Here is a 15,625-nt window from a genome sequence, read left to right on the forward strand (position 1 = left end):
CGGGGTTAGATACAGAGTAAAGCTCCCTCTACACTGTCCCCATCAAACACTCCCAGGACAGGTACAGCACGGGGTTAGATACAGAGTAAAGCTCCGTCCACACTGTCCTGTCTCTTGCTCACACACCCAGTGTAAGATTTTCCCTTAGTTGAATGTCGCAGCCTCCCGTCCCGGTACCAAATGTGCAAGAAAAGGAGGCAGAGTCAAGGGTTTACTGAGTGTGTTCCACTTTTTACTAAAGGTTCTCTTCAGGCAGTTTTGGTCCGACATCAAGGAACAGCATGCACGTTCCATAAGCGGGGGAGGTCAAACCGGAAAAGGGTTCATGCATCTGGAATTTCCAAGTTGACCGTCGAGGCTTGAGGTGCTCCCAATGTGTGTACGGCCCATTTCCCCCCCACCCCCCAACCCCCCATCGACTCTTCCGCCTGTGATCTCATCCATTGCCCTCCAACTGGTGACATCATCGGGTGGGGCGGTCCACTTGGAAGGGAGGGGTCTTTTAGTGGCTCCACGCCGTGAGGGTTGGCCCTTTGCGATCCGCGGAGCGATGTTTTGGTTTTCACGGCCACTCTCGAACCGCCCGCTTCCCCATCGCCCCTCGGTCCCTGTCCCTTCCGTCTCTTAATTTCTGTGCCCCCTCACGTCCTCCAACCCCAGCCCCAATGACCATTCACGAGTCCACAATAACAAGGAAGGCCTCCTCTGCCTCCAGCGCAGCCACCAAGGCGTGATTTCTGGGTGCCCGACTTTACAAACCTCCCCGCACCCCTCCCACCTCCAACCCGACACGCCCCTCACCAACAATGTCCTTGACGAGCGTCGGCCATTTTGGAGCCACCTCACCCTTCACGACGTCGGTTCCAGGGCGCACATGCCCATGAGGTATCCGGCAAGGCCGAAGGGGAGGCGAGGGGTGGGGTGGGATTTGGGGGGGGGGGGGTTGGTGTTGGAGTCAGGCAAAATGGCAGCAAGCGGGACGCCCTTCGCGCTGGCCAGGCCGAACACAGTCGGATGATCATCGCAAGGCGACGGGGCGGCGTTCGGAAGAGGGGGAGGGGAGCGGGGGAGGGGAGGAATGGCCGCCATCCAGAGAAGTGCCGGAGAACGGAGCATGCCACAAAACACCGGGGTGGACGCACGGAGGAGGTGGGGTGAAGGGTCACGTCTTCGGGAGTCCAGTCCACGTCACAGCAGCTGGGAACAAATCAACACAGACACGGTTACCATAACCCCTCCCACCCCCCCCCCCCAGCCCCCGAGGGCAGGGCGAGGAGGGGGAAACAACCAGACACGCGCCCCAACGTGTGACAGTCTCCACCTATTGGCTGCCAGGGTTCCCAACCCTCCAGGGCTGGCTCTGGAGTTACCAGGGAGGAGGGAATGGGAGGAGGAGCTACTGCTGCCCACAAAGAGATGTGAAATTTTGTCCAAGAAAATATTTGGGGGGGGGCAGTGCTAGGGAGTATTTGGCCGGGTGGGGCAGCTGGAGGACCTGAGGACCTCCCGGATTGAGTTCAAGCACAGTTGACAATGCTTTGTGCACAAGTGCCCAGGAGCAAGGCATGATGGGTGAGTTGAGCATTCCCCTTTGACCCTGCGGCCATCTTGAGTTCCATTCCGGTGCGCCACCGCGCAAAAAAACTTGTGGGGGGAGGGGGGCGGCGGGCAGATCAAAGATTTGCATTTCTCCAGCCCCGTGTCACCACCTCAAGACTATCCCAAAGCACCCCACTGCCAATGAAAGAATGTTTCCTCGAAGTGTCGACACTGTTGCCCTGTGGGAGAGGCGACAGTCAATTTGAACAAGACTTCATGGAGAGCCATTGTGTGGGAGATCAGAAATAGGCCCCAGGACACGGGTGAGACCACCTCACTCATCGACCTCGCCACCACCAGCCCTTCTTTCAAAAGAGGCCGTGGCATCGATAATGTGCACCAGAGAGGCCAGACGCCAGCTTTCCAAGGGAGGCACGGTGGCGGAGTGGTTAGCACTGCTGCCTCACGGCGCCGAGGTCCCAGGTTCGATCCCGGCTCTGGGTCACTGTCCGTGTGGAGTTTGCACATTCTCCCCGTGTCTGCGTGGTTCTCACCCCCACAACACAAAGATAATCAGGGTAGGTGGATTGCCACGCTACATTGCCCCTAAATTTGAAAAAAAGATTTGGGTACTTAAATTTTTTAAATGACACCTCCATCAGTGCGGTATTCCCTCAGTACTGACCCTCCGACAGTGTCAGCCACTCCCTCCAACAGTGCGGTATTCCCTCAGTACTGACCCTCTGACAGTGCGATGCTCCCTCAGCACTGACCCTCCGACAGTGCAACGCTCTCTCAGCACTGACCCTCCGACAATGCGGCGCTCCCTCAGCACTGACCCTCTTAAGTGCGGCGCTCCCTCACTACTGACGCGCCGACAGTGCGGCGTTCCCTCAGCACTGACCCTCCGACAGTGCGGCGCTCCCTCAGCACTGACCCTCCCACAGTGCGGCGCTCCCTCAGCACTGACCCTCCCACAGTGCGGCGTTCCCTCAACACTGACCCTCCGACAGTGCGGCGCTCCCTCAGCACTGACCCTCCGACAGTGCGGCGCACCCTCAGCACTGACCCTCCGACAGTGCGGCGCACCCTCAGCCCTGACCCTCCGACAGTGCGGTGCTCCCTCAGTACTGACCCTCCGACAGTGCGGCGCACCCTCAGCACTGACCCTCCGACAGCGCGGCGCTCCCTCAGCTCTGACCCTCCGACAGTGCGACGCTCCCTCAGCACTGACCCTCCCACAGTGCGGCGCTCCCTCAGCACTGACCCTCCGACAGTGTGGCGCTCCCTCAGCACTGACCTTCGGACAGTGCAGCGCTCCCTCAGCACTGACCCTCCGACAGTGCGCCGCTCCCTCAGCACTGACCCTCCGACAGTGTGGCGCTCCCTCAGCACTGACCTTCCGACAGTGCAGCGCTCCCTCAGCACTCTATTAATGCGCACTCCCACCATTAGCTCATTGCTCAGAAGTGCCGTGTATGATTGTTCCCGACATTCACGCAGCGCATCAAAATTACCTCTCCTGATTGGTCATCAGCTTATGAGCTCACCGAAGCCTCATCATTCTCGGTGCCAACCTGCTGTTTGCACATGTGACGAACAATCGCTGTGGCATTGAATGCTCGCTGCAAGAGGAAATGGAGTAGGTCAGTCTGCGATATATCAGTGTTACAATGAGGGGTGTGGGTATATCAGAGTGTTACAGTGAGGGGTGTGGGTATATCAGAGTGTTACAGTGAGGGGTGTGGGGTATATCAGAGTGTTACAGTGAGGGGTGTGGGGTATATCAGAGTGTTACAGTGAGGGGTGTGGGGTATATCAGAGTGTTACATGGAGGGGTGTGGGATATATCAGAGTGTCACAGTGAGGGGTGAGGGGTATATCAGTGTTACAGTGAGGGGTGTGGGTATATCAGTGTGTTACAGTGAGGGGTGTGGGGTATATCAGAGTGTTACAGTGAGGGGTGTGGGATATATCAGAGTGTTACAGTGAGGGGTGTGGGTATATCAGTGTGTTACAGTGAGGGGTGTGGGGTATATCAGAGTGTTACAGTGAGGGGTGTGGGATATATCAGAGTGTCACAGTGAGGGGTGAGGGGTATATCAGTGTTACAGTGAGGGGTGTATCATAGTGTTACAGTGAGGGGAGTGAGGTATATCAGAATGTTACGGTGTGGGGTGTATCAGAGTGTTACAGTGAGGGGTGTGGGATATATCAGAGTGTTACAGTGTGGGGTGTGGGATATATCAGAGTGTTACAGTGAGGGGTGTGGGGTATATCAGAGTGTTACAGTGAGGGGTGTGGGATATATCAGAGTGTTACAGTGAGGGGTGTGGGATATATCAGAGTGTTACAGTGTGGGGTGTGGGATATATCAGAGTGTTACCGTGAGGGGTGTGGGGTATATCAGAGTGTTACAGTGAGGGGTGTGGGGTATATCAGAGTGTTACAGTGAGGGGTGTGGGATATATCAGAGTGTTACAGTGAGGGGTGTGGGGTATATCAGAGTGTTACAGTGAGGGGTGTGGTGTATATCAGAGTGTTACAGTGAGGGGTGTGGGATATGTCAGTGTTACAGTGAGGGGTGTGGGGTATATCAGAGTGTTACAGTGAGGGGTGTGGGGTATATCAGAGTGTTAAAGTGAGGGGTGTGGGATATATCAGAGTGTTACAGTGAGGTGTGTGGGGTAAATCAGAGTGTTACAGTGAGAGGCGTGGGGTATATCAGTGTGTTAAAGTGAGGGGTGTGGGATATATCAGAGCGTTACAGTGAGGGGTGTAGTATATATCAGGGTATTACAGTGAGGGTTGTGGGGTATTTCAGTGTTACAATGAGGGATGTGGGATATATCAGAGTGTTACAGTGAGGGCTGTGCGGTATATCAGACTGTTACAGTGAGGGGTGTATCAGAGTGTTACAGTGAGTGGTGTGGGAGATATCAGAGTATTACACTGAAGGGTGTGGGGTATATCAGAGTGTTACAGTGACGGGTGTGGGTATATCAGAGTGTTACAGTGAGGGGGGTGGGGTAATCAGAGTGTTACAGTGAGGGGTGTGGGTATATCAGAATGTTAGTGAGAGGGGTGGCGTATATCAGAGTTTTACAGTGAGGGGTGTGGGGTATATCAGAGTGTTACAATGAGGGGGGTGGGATATATCAGTATTACAGTGTGGGGTATATCGGAGTGTTACAGTGAGGGGTGAGGGGTATATCAGAGTGTTACAGTGAGGGGTGTGGGTACATCAGAGCGTCACAGTGAGCGGTGTGGGGTATTTCATAGTGTTACAGTGAGGGATGTGGGGTATATCAGTGTTACAGTGAGGGGTGAGGGGTATATCAGTGTTACAATGAGCTGTGTGGGATATATCAGAGTGTCACAGTGAGGGGTGAGGGGTATATTAATGTTACAGTGAGGGGGTGGGGTCTATCAGAGTGTTACAGTGAGGGGTCTGGGATATATCAGAGTGTTACAGTGAGGGGTGTGGGGTATATCAGAATGTTACAGTGAGGGGTGTGGGGTATTTCAGAGTGTTACAGTGAGTGGGGTGGGGTATATCAGTGTGTTACAGTGAGGGGTGTGGGGTATATCAGAGTGTTCCCGTGAGGGGTGTGGGGTATATCAGTGTGTTACATTGAGGGGTGTGGGGTCTATCAGAGTGTTACAGTGGGGGGTTTGTGATATGTCAGAGTGTTACAGTGAGGGGTGTGGGGTATATCAGACTGTTACAGTGAGGGATGTGAGGTATATCAGTGTGTTACAGTGAGGGGTGTGGGGTATATCGGAGTGTTACAGTGAGGGGTGAGGGGTATGTCAGTGTTACAGTGAGGGGTGTGGGATATATCAGAGTGTTACAGTGAGGGGTGTGGGGTATATCAGAGTGTTACAGTGAGGGTTGTGGGGTATATCAGTGTTACAGTGAGGGGTGTGGGGTATATCGGAGTGTTACAGTGAGGGGTGAGGGGTATATCGGAGTGTTACAGTGAGGGGTGTGGGATATATCAGAGTTTTACAGTGAGGGGTATATCAGAGTGTTACAGTGAGGGGTGTGGGGTATATCAGGGTGTTACAGTGAGGGGTGTGGGGTGTATCAGAGAGTTACAGTGAGTGATGTGGGGTATATCATAGTGTTACAGTGAGGGATGTGGGGTATATCAGAGTGTTACAGTGAGGGATGTGGGATATATCAGAGTGTTACAGTGAGGGGTGTGGGGTATTTCACAGTGTTACAGTGAGGGTTGTGGGGTATATCGGAGTGTTACAGTGTGGGGTGAGGGGTATATCAGTGTTACAGTGAGGGGTGTGGGGATATATCAGAGTGTTACAGTGAGGGGTGCGGGGTATATCAGAGTGTTACAGGGAGGGGTGTGGGATATATCAGTGTTACAGTGAGGGGTGTGGGGTATATCAGTGTTACAGTGAGGAGTGTGGGGTGTATCGGAGTGTTACAGTGAGGGGTGTGGGGTACATCAGTGTTACAGTGAAGGGTGTGGGGTATATCAGTGTGTTACAGTGAGGGGTGTGGGATATATCAGAGTGTTACAGTGAGGGGTGCGGGGTATATCAGTGTTACAGTGAGGGGTGTGGGGTATATCGGAGTGTTACAGTGAGGGGTGTGGGGTATATCAGAGTGTTACAGTGAGGGGTGTGGGGTATATCAGTGTGTTACAGTGAGGGGCGTGGGATATATCAGAGTGTTACAGTGAGGGGTGTGGGATATATCAGTGTTACAGTGAGGGGTGTGGGGTATATCAGTGTTACAGTGAGGAGTGTGGGGTGTATCGGAGTGTTACAGTGAGGGGTGTGGGGTACATCAGTGTTACAGTGAAGGGTGTGGGGTATATCAGTGTGTTACAGTGAGGGGTGTGGGATATATCAGAGTGTTACAGTGAGGGGTGCGGGGTATATCAGTGTTACAGTGAGGGGTGTGGGGTATATCGGAGTGTTACAGTGAGGGGTGTGGGGTATATCAGAGTGTTACAGTGAGGGGTGTGGGGTATATCAGTGTGTTACAGTGAGGGGCGTGGGATATATCAGAGTGTTACAGTGAGGGGTGTGGGATATATCAGTGTTACAGTGAGGGGTGTGGGGTATATCAGAGTGTTACAGTGAGGGGTGTGGGGTATATCAGTGTTACAGTGAGGGGTGTGGGTATATCAGAGTGTTACAGTGAGGGGTGTGGGGTATATCAGAGTGTTACAGTGAGGGGTGTGGGGTATATCAGAGTGTTACAGTGAGGGGTGTGGGGTATATCAGAGTGTTACAGTGAGGGGTGTGGGATATATCAGAATGTTACAGTGAGGGGTGTGGGGTATATCAGTGTTACAGTGAGGGGTGTGGGGTATATCAGAGTGTTACAGTGAGGGGTGTGGGGTATATCAGAGTGTTACAGTGAGGGGTGTGGTGTATATCAGAGTGTTACAGTGAGGGGTGTGGGATATATCAGAGTGTTACAGTGAGGGGTATGGGGTATATCAGTGTTACAGTGAGGGCTGTGGGATATATCAGAGTGTTACAGTGAGGGGTGTGGGGTATATCAGTGTTACAGTGAGGGGTATGGGGTATATCAGTGTTACAGTGAGGGCTGTGGGATATATCAGAATGTTACAGTGAGGGGTGTGTGATATATCAGAGTGTTACCGTGAGGGGTGTGGTGTATATCAGTGTTACAGTGAGGTGTGTGGGATATATCAGAGTGTTACAGTGAGGGGTGTGGGATATATCAGAGTGTTACAGTGAGGGGTGTGGGGTATATCAGAGTGTTACAGTAAGGGGTGTGTGGTATATCAGAGTGTTACAGTGAGGGGTATGGGGTATATCAGTGTTACAGTGAGGGGTGTGGGATATATCAGAATGTTACAGTGAGGGGTGTGTGATATATCAGAGTGTTACAGTGAGGGGTGCAGAGTATGTTTTGAAACTGTTCCCTCACCTTCCAGTGCATCTTTGCGTAGTTCTTCCTGATTTGCTCGCTGACCGATTGGTGAATGTTCTTGTCCAGGGCCGTGTCGCCAACAATCCTGTGGGTCAAAGTGAAATGGTCACGGACGCTTGTTCGGTGAGCCAGCTGCTGGTAACCCCGCCGGTGTCCGGGTCGTGTGATACTGGGGGTCTGTGGGGCCAAGGAGCGACGCCCTCCACGCTGCCCAACTCCCAGTGCTGGACGTCTCCATTTTTTGTGGGATTGAACCCCACCCCAGTCTTACGACGTCTGTTTCACCAGCCCCTTTTCACCAGCCCTGGGCCCTGCAGCGCCGCAGCTAATTTACACACAGCAACATCCCAGGAACGTCTTTTTTTATTTTTATTTTTTATAAATTTAGAGTACCCAATTCATTTTTTCCAATTAAGGGGCAATTTAGCGTGGCCAATCCACCTACCCTGCGCATCTTTGGGTTGTGGGGGCGAAACCCACGCAAACACGGGGAGAATGTGCAAACTCCACACGGACAGTGACCCAGAGCCGGGATCGAACCTGGGACCTCGGCGCCGTGAGGCAGCAGTGCTAACCCACTGCGCCGCCGTGCTGCCCTCAGATCCCAGTAAAAACGGTATCGTTGACCCGGATCATCTGTTTTCATAGATTAGTTTTCATAGAATTTACAGTGCAGAAGGAGGCCATTCGGCCCATCGATGTCTGCACCGGCTCTTGGAAAGAGCACCCCACCCACGGTCGACACCTCCACCCTATCCCCATAACCCAGTAACCCCACCCAACACTAAGGGCAATTTTGGACACTAAGGGCAATTTATCATGGCCAATCCACCTAACCTGCACATCTTTGGACTGTGGGAGGAAACCGGAGCACCCGGAGGAAACCCACGCAGACACGGGGAGGACGTGCAGACTCCGCACAGACAGTGACCCAAGCCGGAATCGAACCTGGGACCCTGGAGCTGTGAAGCAATTGTGCTATCCACAATGCTACCGTGCTGCCCATTTCCCTTCATGCTGTGGGTCGTGGGATAAATATTGGACTGGGGAGAGCCTCCCCCAGCTTCGCCCCCCCACCAATCCCAGCCTCCACAAACCCCCCCTACACTCTGCTCATCGTCCAGTCGTGGCCGTGGGATCTTTTACACCCACTTGTGAGGCTGTACGTGGGCCTCAGGTTTAACGTCTCATCACAAAAGATGTCACCTCTGTCATAATATACACCAGTATATCATGGTGCAGAACACACTGATGGACACACAATGGGACCAATCAGCATACACAACACCGCAGCCAATCACCAGTGAGAGCACACGCACTATAAAGACAGGGGACAGGAGAGTTCCCGCTCATTCTAGTAGCAGCCAGCTCGGAGCACAGAGCTCACAGCCTGCAACACAGACATTCATCATGTGCTGAGTGCATCACCTGGTTAGGACAAGGCAAAGGTCTTTAGTTAAAGCTGGTATCGTATTTACCCACAGTTCAAGTATGTTTAAATAGTTAACCTTTTGATAAAATAGTGTTGCACTACTTCAAGTGTTGATGACCTGTATGTGATCCAGAACACCCAACACATCATGATACCAGGAGTGGTTGCATACTATCACTTCTTAGACCTACCTGCAAGTGATCTGCCTTCCGCCAGCATTCCGTCATTCTGCAACATGGACAACATCAGCCCGCCGCCGCCGCTCCGCATCGCCGGCAACCTCGGGGCCAACTGGAAGATTTTCAAACAGCGCTTCCAGCTCTTCCTCAAAGCCACGGACAGGGAGGGCGCCTCGGACACCAGAGAGATTGCTCTTCTCCTCTCCACGGCAGGGGACCATGCCATCCACATTTTCAACTGTCTCACCTTTGCAGATGACGAAGACAAGACGAACTTCAAGACGGTTCTCCTCAAATTTGACACTCACTGCAGCGTAGAGGTGAATTAAAGTTTCGAACGCTACGTGTTCCAGCAGCGTTTGCAGGGTAAGGACGAACCTTTCCAGTCCTTTTTAACGCACCTCCGCATCCTTGCGCAATCTTGCAGCTACGGGCCCACCTCCGACTCCATGATACACGACCAGATCGTTTTCGGTGTTCAGTCGGACCCCCTACGTCAGCAGCTCTTCAAAGTAAAGCAACTCACCCTGGCGACCGCCATCGAGACCTGTGTCCGACATGAAAATGCCACCAGTCGGTATTCCCATATACAAGCGGCTGAAACGACACGGCAAGGTCCCCACGAGGCGGAACGGGTCCAAGTGATTGAACACCTCCAGGGCCTCAGCCTGGATGAGGGCGGCCATTTTGCACGCTTTTCACGGACTCCCGCGCTTGTACGCACCAAACGAGGGGACGGCAACATGGAGGAATGTAACGCGCAGGCACGCACCACGCAGGACCACACCGCACATGCGCGGTGGCGCAGCGAACGTCACAACGTGCGGCAACTGTGGCTCCGCCATTTAAAGCGGCAATGCCCCGCAAAATCTCGACAATGCCTACGATGTGGAAGACTTGGCCACTATGCTGCCTGCTGTCGAGCTGCTCAGCCGTCCAATTCATATCGCTTCAGCCAGCCTCACAGGAATGTTTGGGCAATTCAACCCACGGTCACCGAGTCCGATTTCGGCCTCCCACACAGCAGTGACACCGAGGACCCGAAGGCGCCTTTTCGAGTCGGTGTCGTGACAAAAAACAGGCTGTCCCCGAAGCAAAGACACCAGCCGCTGTCGGTATACAGCATCGATCCAGACGATGAGTGGTGTGCCACCCTGACGGTCAACCAGAATTCGTCGCCCACCTCAGAGACTTAACTTGTGAACATTGCACTAATGGACTCTCTGGTCTGTTCTGTTCTTCCGTTTAATCGTTCAAGTGGTTTGTATATAGTGTTCATCTCGTTATTTGTGTGACACACTGTTTTTTCTGCACCAGGCACCTTCCCATGTAAATAGCTTCGTTTTATGTACATAGTCCTGTAAATATTTTGCACACACATAGCCAGGAACATTCACCACACTCTATTTATTGTCACGCAAGCACATTTTTTTATATAAAAGGGGGGATGTCATAATGTACACCAGTATATCATGGTGCAGACACACACTGATGGACACACAGTGGGACCAATCAACACACACAACACTGCAGCCAATCACCAGTGAGAGCACACGCACTATAAAGACAGGGGACATCAGACTTCCCGCTCATTCGAGTAGCAGCTAGCTAGGAGCACAGAACTCACAGCCTGCAACACAGACATTCACCATGTGCTGAGTGCATCAACTGGTTAGGACAAGGCAAAGGTCTTTAGTTAAAGCTGGTATCGTATTTACCCACAGTTCAAGTATGTTAACCTTTTAATGAAATTGTTAACCTTTTAATAAAATAGTGTTGCACTACTTCAAGTGTTGGTGACCTGTATGTGGTCCAGAACACCCACCACATCAACCTCCAACAGTGCGGCACTCCCTCAACACTGACCCTCCGACAGTGCAGCATCCCTCAGCACTGATCCTCCGACAGTGCGGCGCTCCCTCAGCACTGACCCTTCGACAGTGTGGCGCTCCCTCAGCACTGACTCTCTAACAGTGCGGCACTCCCTCAGCACTGACCCTCCGTCAGTGCGGTGCTCCCTCAGCACTGACCCTCCGACAGTGAGGCGCTCCCTCAGCACTGACCCTCCGACAGTGCGGCGCTCTCTCAGCACTGACCCTCCGACAGTGCGGTGCTCCCTCAGCACTGATCCTCCGACAGTGCGGCGCACTCTCAGTATTTAGCTTCTGAAAGTGGAACGCTCCCTCAGCACTGCCCCCTGTGGGTATTTCGGATTAAGTTACGTGAGTCATTGGACTGGGGGCAGGAACCCACGACCTATTAACTCCAAGGTGAGGATGGACAGAGAGCGGATAGAACACATGCGTGATTCAGCACCTACCAGGGGTGTTTCAATGCCTCCTCGCAGGTGTATCTCTTGTCAGGCTCCCTCACCAAGAGATGACGGATGAAGTCCTTCGCTGGGGAGAGAGGAGGAGGAAATACTTATTAATCTGGGGTCTTGTCAACGTTCACACCTCAGGGTCACAGTGCTCTGCCACAGTGTGACCTCCACAACCCAGGAGAGGCTGTTTCTCTGACCTTGACACATACTGTCTCACAGTCGCTGTCGTTAAAAGCCCCGCGATTCTCGACGTTCCGGTTGGGAGAGCAGGTAACATGAAGACCCCTTTCTACCTCCTCCACTAGCGGCCCCTCGCAGAGGTGGGCATGTAAATGTCACGCTCACAAGCGTTCACTCAATGGGAATGGAGTTCCCAGGACTCTTCCCCCCGCCGCCGCCCCCCCCCCCCCCCCCCCCGCCCAGCCAGGTCCCACGTGTCTGCCACGGCGCATGCCGCAGTCGAATAGCAGAGACATCCTGGCCCTCTGATGCTCACAGGGGAGGGAGGAAAGAGGCTTCGAGGTCCTCCCCCACCCACCACCCTGCTTCACTCATCCCTCGCGAGGAGAGGTGGAGTGCCTACCTGACTCGGAGATGTCATCCCAGTACGGCGCATCGAACTCGAACTCGGCCTTCAGGATCTGCTTGAAGAGCTCCGAGTCATTCTCATGGTAGAACGGAGGGTAGCCGCACAACCTGCCGACGGGGTAGACAAAAAGAATGATCACATTTTTACCGGACCTCTCCGGGCGAGCCAAACGCCTCACAGTCACGGAGCTACTTTTGGTTCTGAACTGTCGTGATGCGGGAGACAGATTGTTCATTTTTTACACAGCAAGATCCCACACTGCTGCCTCCTCCAACAGTGCGGCGCTCCCTCATTACTGACCCTCCGACAGTGCGGCGCTCCCTCAGCACTGACCCTCCGACAGTGCGGCGCTCCCTCAGCACTGACCCTCTGACAGTGCGGCGCTCCCTCAGCACTGACCCTCCGACAGTGCGGCGCTCCCTCAGCACTGACCCTCCGACAGTGCGGCACTCCCTCAGCACTGACCCTCCCACAGTGCGGCGCACCCTCAGCACTGACCCTCCTACAGTGCGGCGCTACCTCAGCACTGACCCTTTGACAGTGCAGCGCTCCCTCAGTACTGACCCTCTGACAGTGCGGTGCTCTCTCAGCACAGACCCTACCAACAGTGCAGCGCTCCCTCGGCACTGACCCTCTGACAGTGCAGCATCTCTCAGTACTGCCCCTCCGACAGTGCAGCGCTTCCTCAGCACTGACCCTCCGACCGGGCGGCGCTCCCTCAGCACTGACCCTCTTGACAGTGCAGCGCTCCCTCAGTACTGACCCTCCAACAGTGCGGCGCTCCCTCAGCACTGACCCTCAGACAGTGCGGCGCTCCCTCAGCACTGACCCTCCGACAGTGTGGCGCTCCCTCAGCACTGACCCTCCAATAGGGCGGCGCTCCCTCAGTACTGACCCTCTGACAGTGCGGCGCTCCCTCAGTGCTGACCCTCTGACAGTGCGGCGCTCCCTCAGCACTGACCTTCCGACAGTGCAGTGCTACCCCAGTACTGACCCTCCGACAGTGCCACACTCCCTCAGCACTGACCCTCCGACAGTGTGGCGCTCCCTCAGCACTGACCCTCCGACAGTGTGGCGCTCCCTCAGCACTGACCCTCCGACAGTGTGGCGCTCCCTCAGCACTGACCCTCCCATAGTGCGGCGCTCCCTCAGGAAAGGACCCTCCGAGTTTGGGGAGTAAGGAGGAGAGATTGATAGACTGCAGCGAATCAGTAAATCCGCGAACACTCACAGGATATATGAAATGATGCCAATTGACCAGCAGTCCACGGATTTTCCGTATGGTTTCTGCTCCAGGATCTCGGGAGCTGAGGGGGAAAAAACAGTTCCAAATGAGGGTAACCTCTGGAGAAGGAACAACATATCCCCCCCTCACAACTGGTTTCAGAGAAGTATCCCTGTATTCCTCTCTCCCGAAGTCTGGAAGCTCCTCCGATCACTGCAAAGCACTGAAGTCTAAACGCTGGTCCAATTCTGACCTCGCGCGCTTTCCTGATTTCCATTGCTCCGCTATGGTTGTGCATGCTTTAGACTGCCTGGGGACTAATCCCACTGACCCTCTCTCTCCACATAGCCCTGTATCAATCCCAAACTAATCCCACTGCCCCGCTCTCTCCCCATCGCCCTTTATCAATCCCAAACTAGTCCCACTGCCCCACTCTCTCCCCATAACCCTGTATCAATCCCCAAACTAATCCCACTGCCCCACTCTCTCCCCATTGCCCTGTATCAATCCCCAAACTAATCCCACTGCCCCGCTCTCTCCGCATCGCCCTGTATCAATCCCCAAACTAATCCCACTGCCCCACTCTCTCCCTATAGCCCTGTATCAATCCCAAATTAATCCCACTGCCCCACTCTCTCCCCATAGCCCTGTATCAATCCCAAACTAATCCCACTGCCCCACTCCCTCCCTATAGCCCTGTATCAATCCCAAACTAGTCCCACTGCCCCACTCTCTCCCCATAGCCCTGTATCAATCCCTAAACTAATGCCACTGCCCCGCTCGCTCCCCAGAGCCCTGTATCAATCCCAAACTAATCCCAATGCCCCGCTCTCTCCCCATAGCCCTGTATCAATCCCAAACAAATCCCACTGCCCCACTCTCTCCCCATAGCCCTGTATCAATCCCAAACTAATCCCACTGCCCCACACTCTCCCCAAAACCCTGTATCAATCCTAAACTAATTCTACTGCCCCACTCTCTCCCCATAGCCCTGTATCAGTCCCAAACTAATCCCACTGCCCCACTCTCTCCCCGTAGCCCTGTATCAATCCCAAACTAATCCTACTGCCCCTCTCTCCCCATAGCCCTGAATCAATTCCAAACTGATCCCACTGCCCCACTCTCTCCCCGTAGCCCTGTATCAAGCCCAAACTAATCCCACTGCCCCTCTCTCTCCCCATAGCCCTGTATCAATCCCCAAACTAATCCCACTGCCCCGCTCTCTCCCCATAGCCCTGTATCAATCCCAAACTAATCCCACTGCCCCGCTCTCTCCCCATAGCCCTGTATCAATCCCAAACTAATCCCAATGCCCCGCTCTCTCCCCATAGCCCTGTATGAAACCCTAAACTAATCCCACTGCCCCGCTCATTCCCCATAGCCCTGTATCAATCCAAAATTAATCCCACTGCCCCGCTCTCTCCTCATAGCCCTGTATCAATCCCAAACTAATCCCACTGCCCCGCTCTCTCCCCATAGCCCTGCATCAATCCCAAACTAATCCCACTCCCCCACTCTCTCCCCAAAGGCCTGTATCAATCCACAAATTAATCCCACTGCCCCTCTCTCTCCCCATAGCCCTGTATCAATCCCCAAACTAATCTCACTGCCCCGCTCTCTCCCCATAGCCCAGTATCAATCCCCAAACTAATCCCACTGTCCCACTCTCTCCCCATAGCCCTGTATCAATCCCAAATTAATCCCACTGCCCCACTCTCTCCCCATAGCCCTGTATCAATCCCAAATTAATCCCACTGGCCCACTCTCTCCCCACAGCCCTGTATCAATCCCTAACTAATCCCACTGCCCCACTCTCTCCCCAGAGCCCTGTATCAATCCCAAACTAGTCCCACTGTCCTGCTCTCTCCCCATATCCCTGTATCAATCCCAAATTAATCCCACTGCCCCACTCTCTCCCCATAGCCCTGTATCAATCCCAAACTAATCCCACTGCCCCACTCTCTCCCCATAGCCGTGTATCAATCCCAAACTAGTCCCACTGCCCCGCTCAATCCCCATAGCCCTGTATCAATCCCAAACTAATCCCACTGCCCCACTCTCTCCCCGTAGCCCTGTATAAATCCCAAACTAGTCCCACTGCCCCACTCTCTCCCCATAGCCCTGTATCAATCACTAAACTAATCCCACTGCCCTGCTCTCTCCCCACAGCCCTGTATCAATCCCAAACTAATCCCAATGCCTCGCTCTCTCCCCATAGCCCTGTATCAAACCCTAAACTAATCCCACTGCCCCGCTCTCTCCCCATAGCCTTGTATCAATCCCAAACTAATCCCACTGCCCCGCTGTAGTGCACAATAATTTACGCGAGACAAGAAGCGATGAAGTCTATCTAGGCTTTATTAAGCGAGACTTGTCCCCCAGCAGCTCAGCAACAGAATGAGG

The 15,625-nt window shown here is 53.8% G+C and overlaps 1 protein-coding gene across 1 annotated transcript in view; it reads right to left on the reverse strand.

Annotated features, from left to right (window-relative positions):
- Window positions 1-210: 210 nt before the first annotated feature.
- Window positions 211-15,625, reverse strand: part of LOC140398917 (calcium/calmodulin-dependent protein kinase type 1-like) — a 56,981-nt gene continuing 41,566 nt past the window's right edge. The window contains exons 5-10 of the mRNA XM_072487905.1: window positions 13,229-13,304; window positions 11,992-12,104; window positions 11,406-11,484; window positions 7,472-7,559; window positions 3,057-3,164; window positions 211-1,197 (exon numbers count right to left, since the gene is read on the reverse strand). Coding sequence (XP_072344006.1) covers window positions 3,078-3,164; window positions 7,472-7,559; window positions 11,406-11,484; window positions 11,992-12,104; window positions 13,229-13,304 — 443 coding nt within the window. The 3' untranslated portion in view covers window positions 211-1,197; window positions 3,057-3,077. The remainder of the gene's footprint in view (window positions 1,198-3,056; window positions 3,165-7,471; window positions 7,560-11,405; window positions 11,485-11,991; window positions 12,105-13,228; window positions 13,305-15,625) is intronic.

Source organism: Scyliorhinus torazame, chromosome 22, assembly GCF_047496885.1.
Source record: "Scyliorhinus torazame isolate Kashiwa2021f chromosome 22, sScyTor2.1, whole genome shotgun sequence".
Lineage (NCBI taxonomy): Eukaryota > Metazoa > Chordata > Chondrichthyes > Carcharhiniformes > Scyliorhinidae > Scyliorhinus > Scyliorhinus torazame.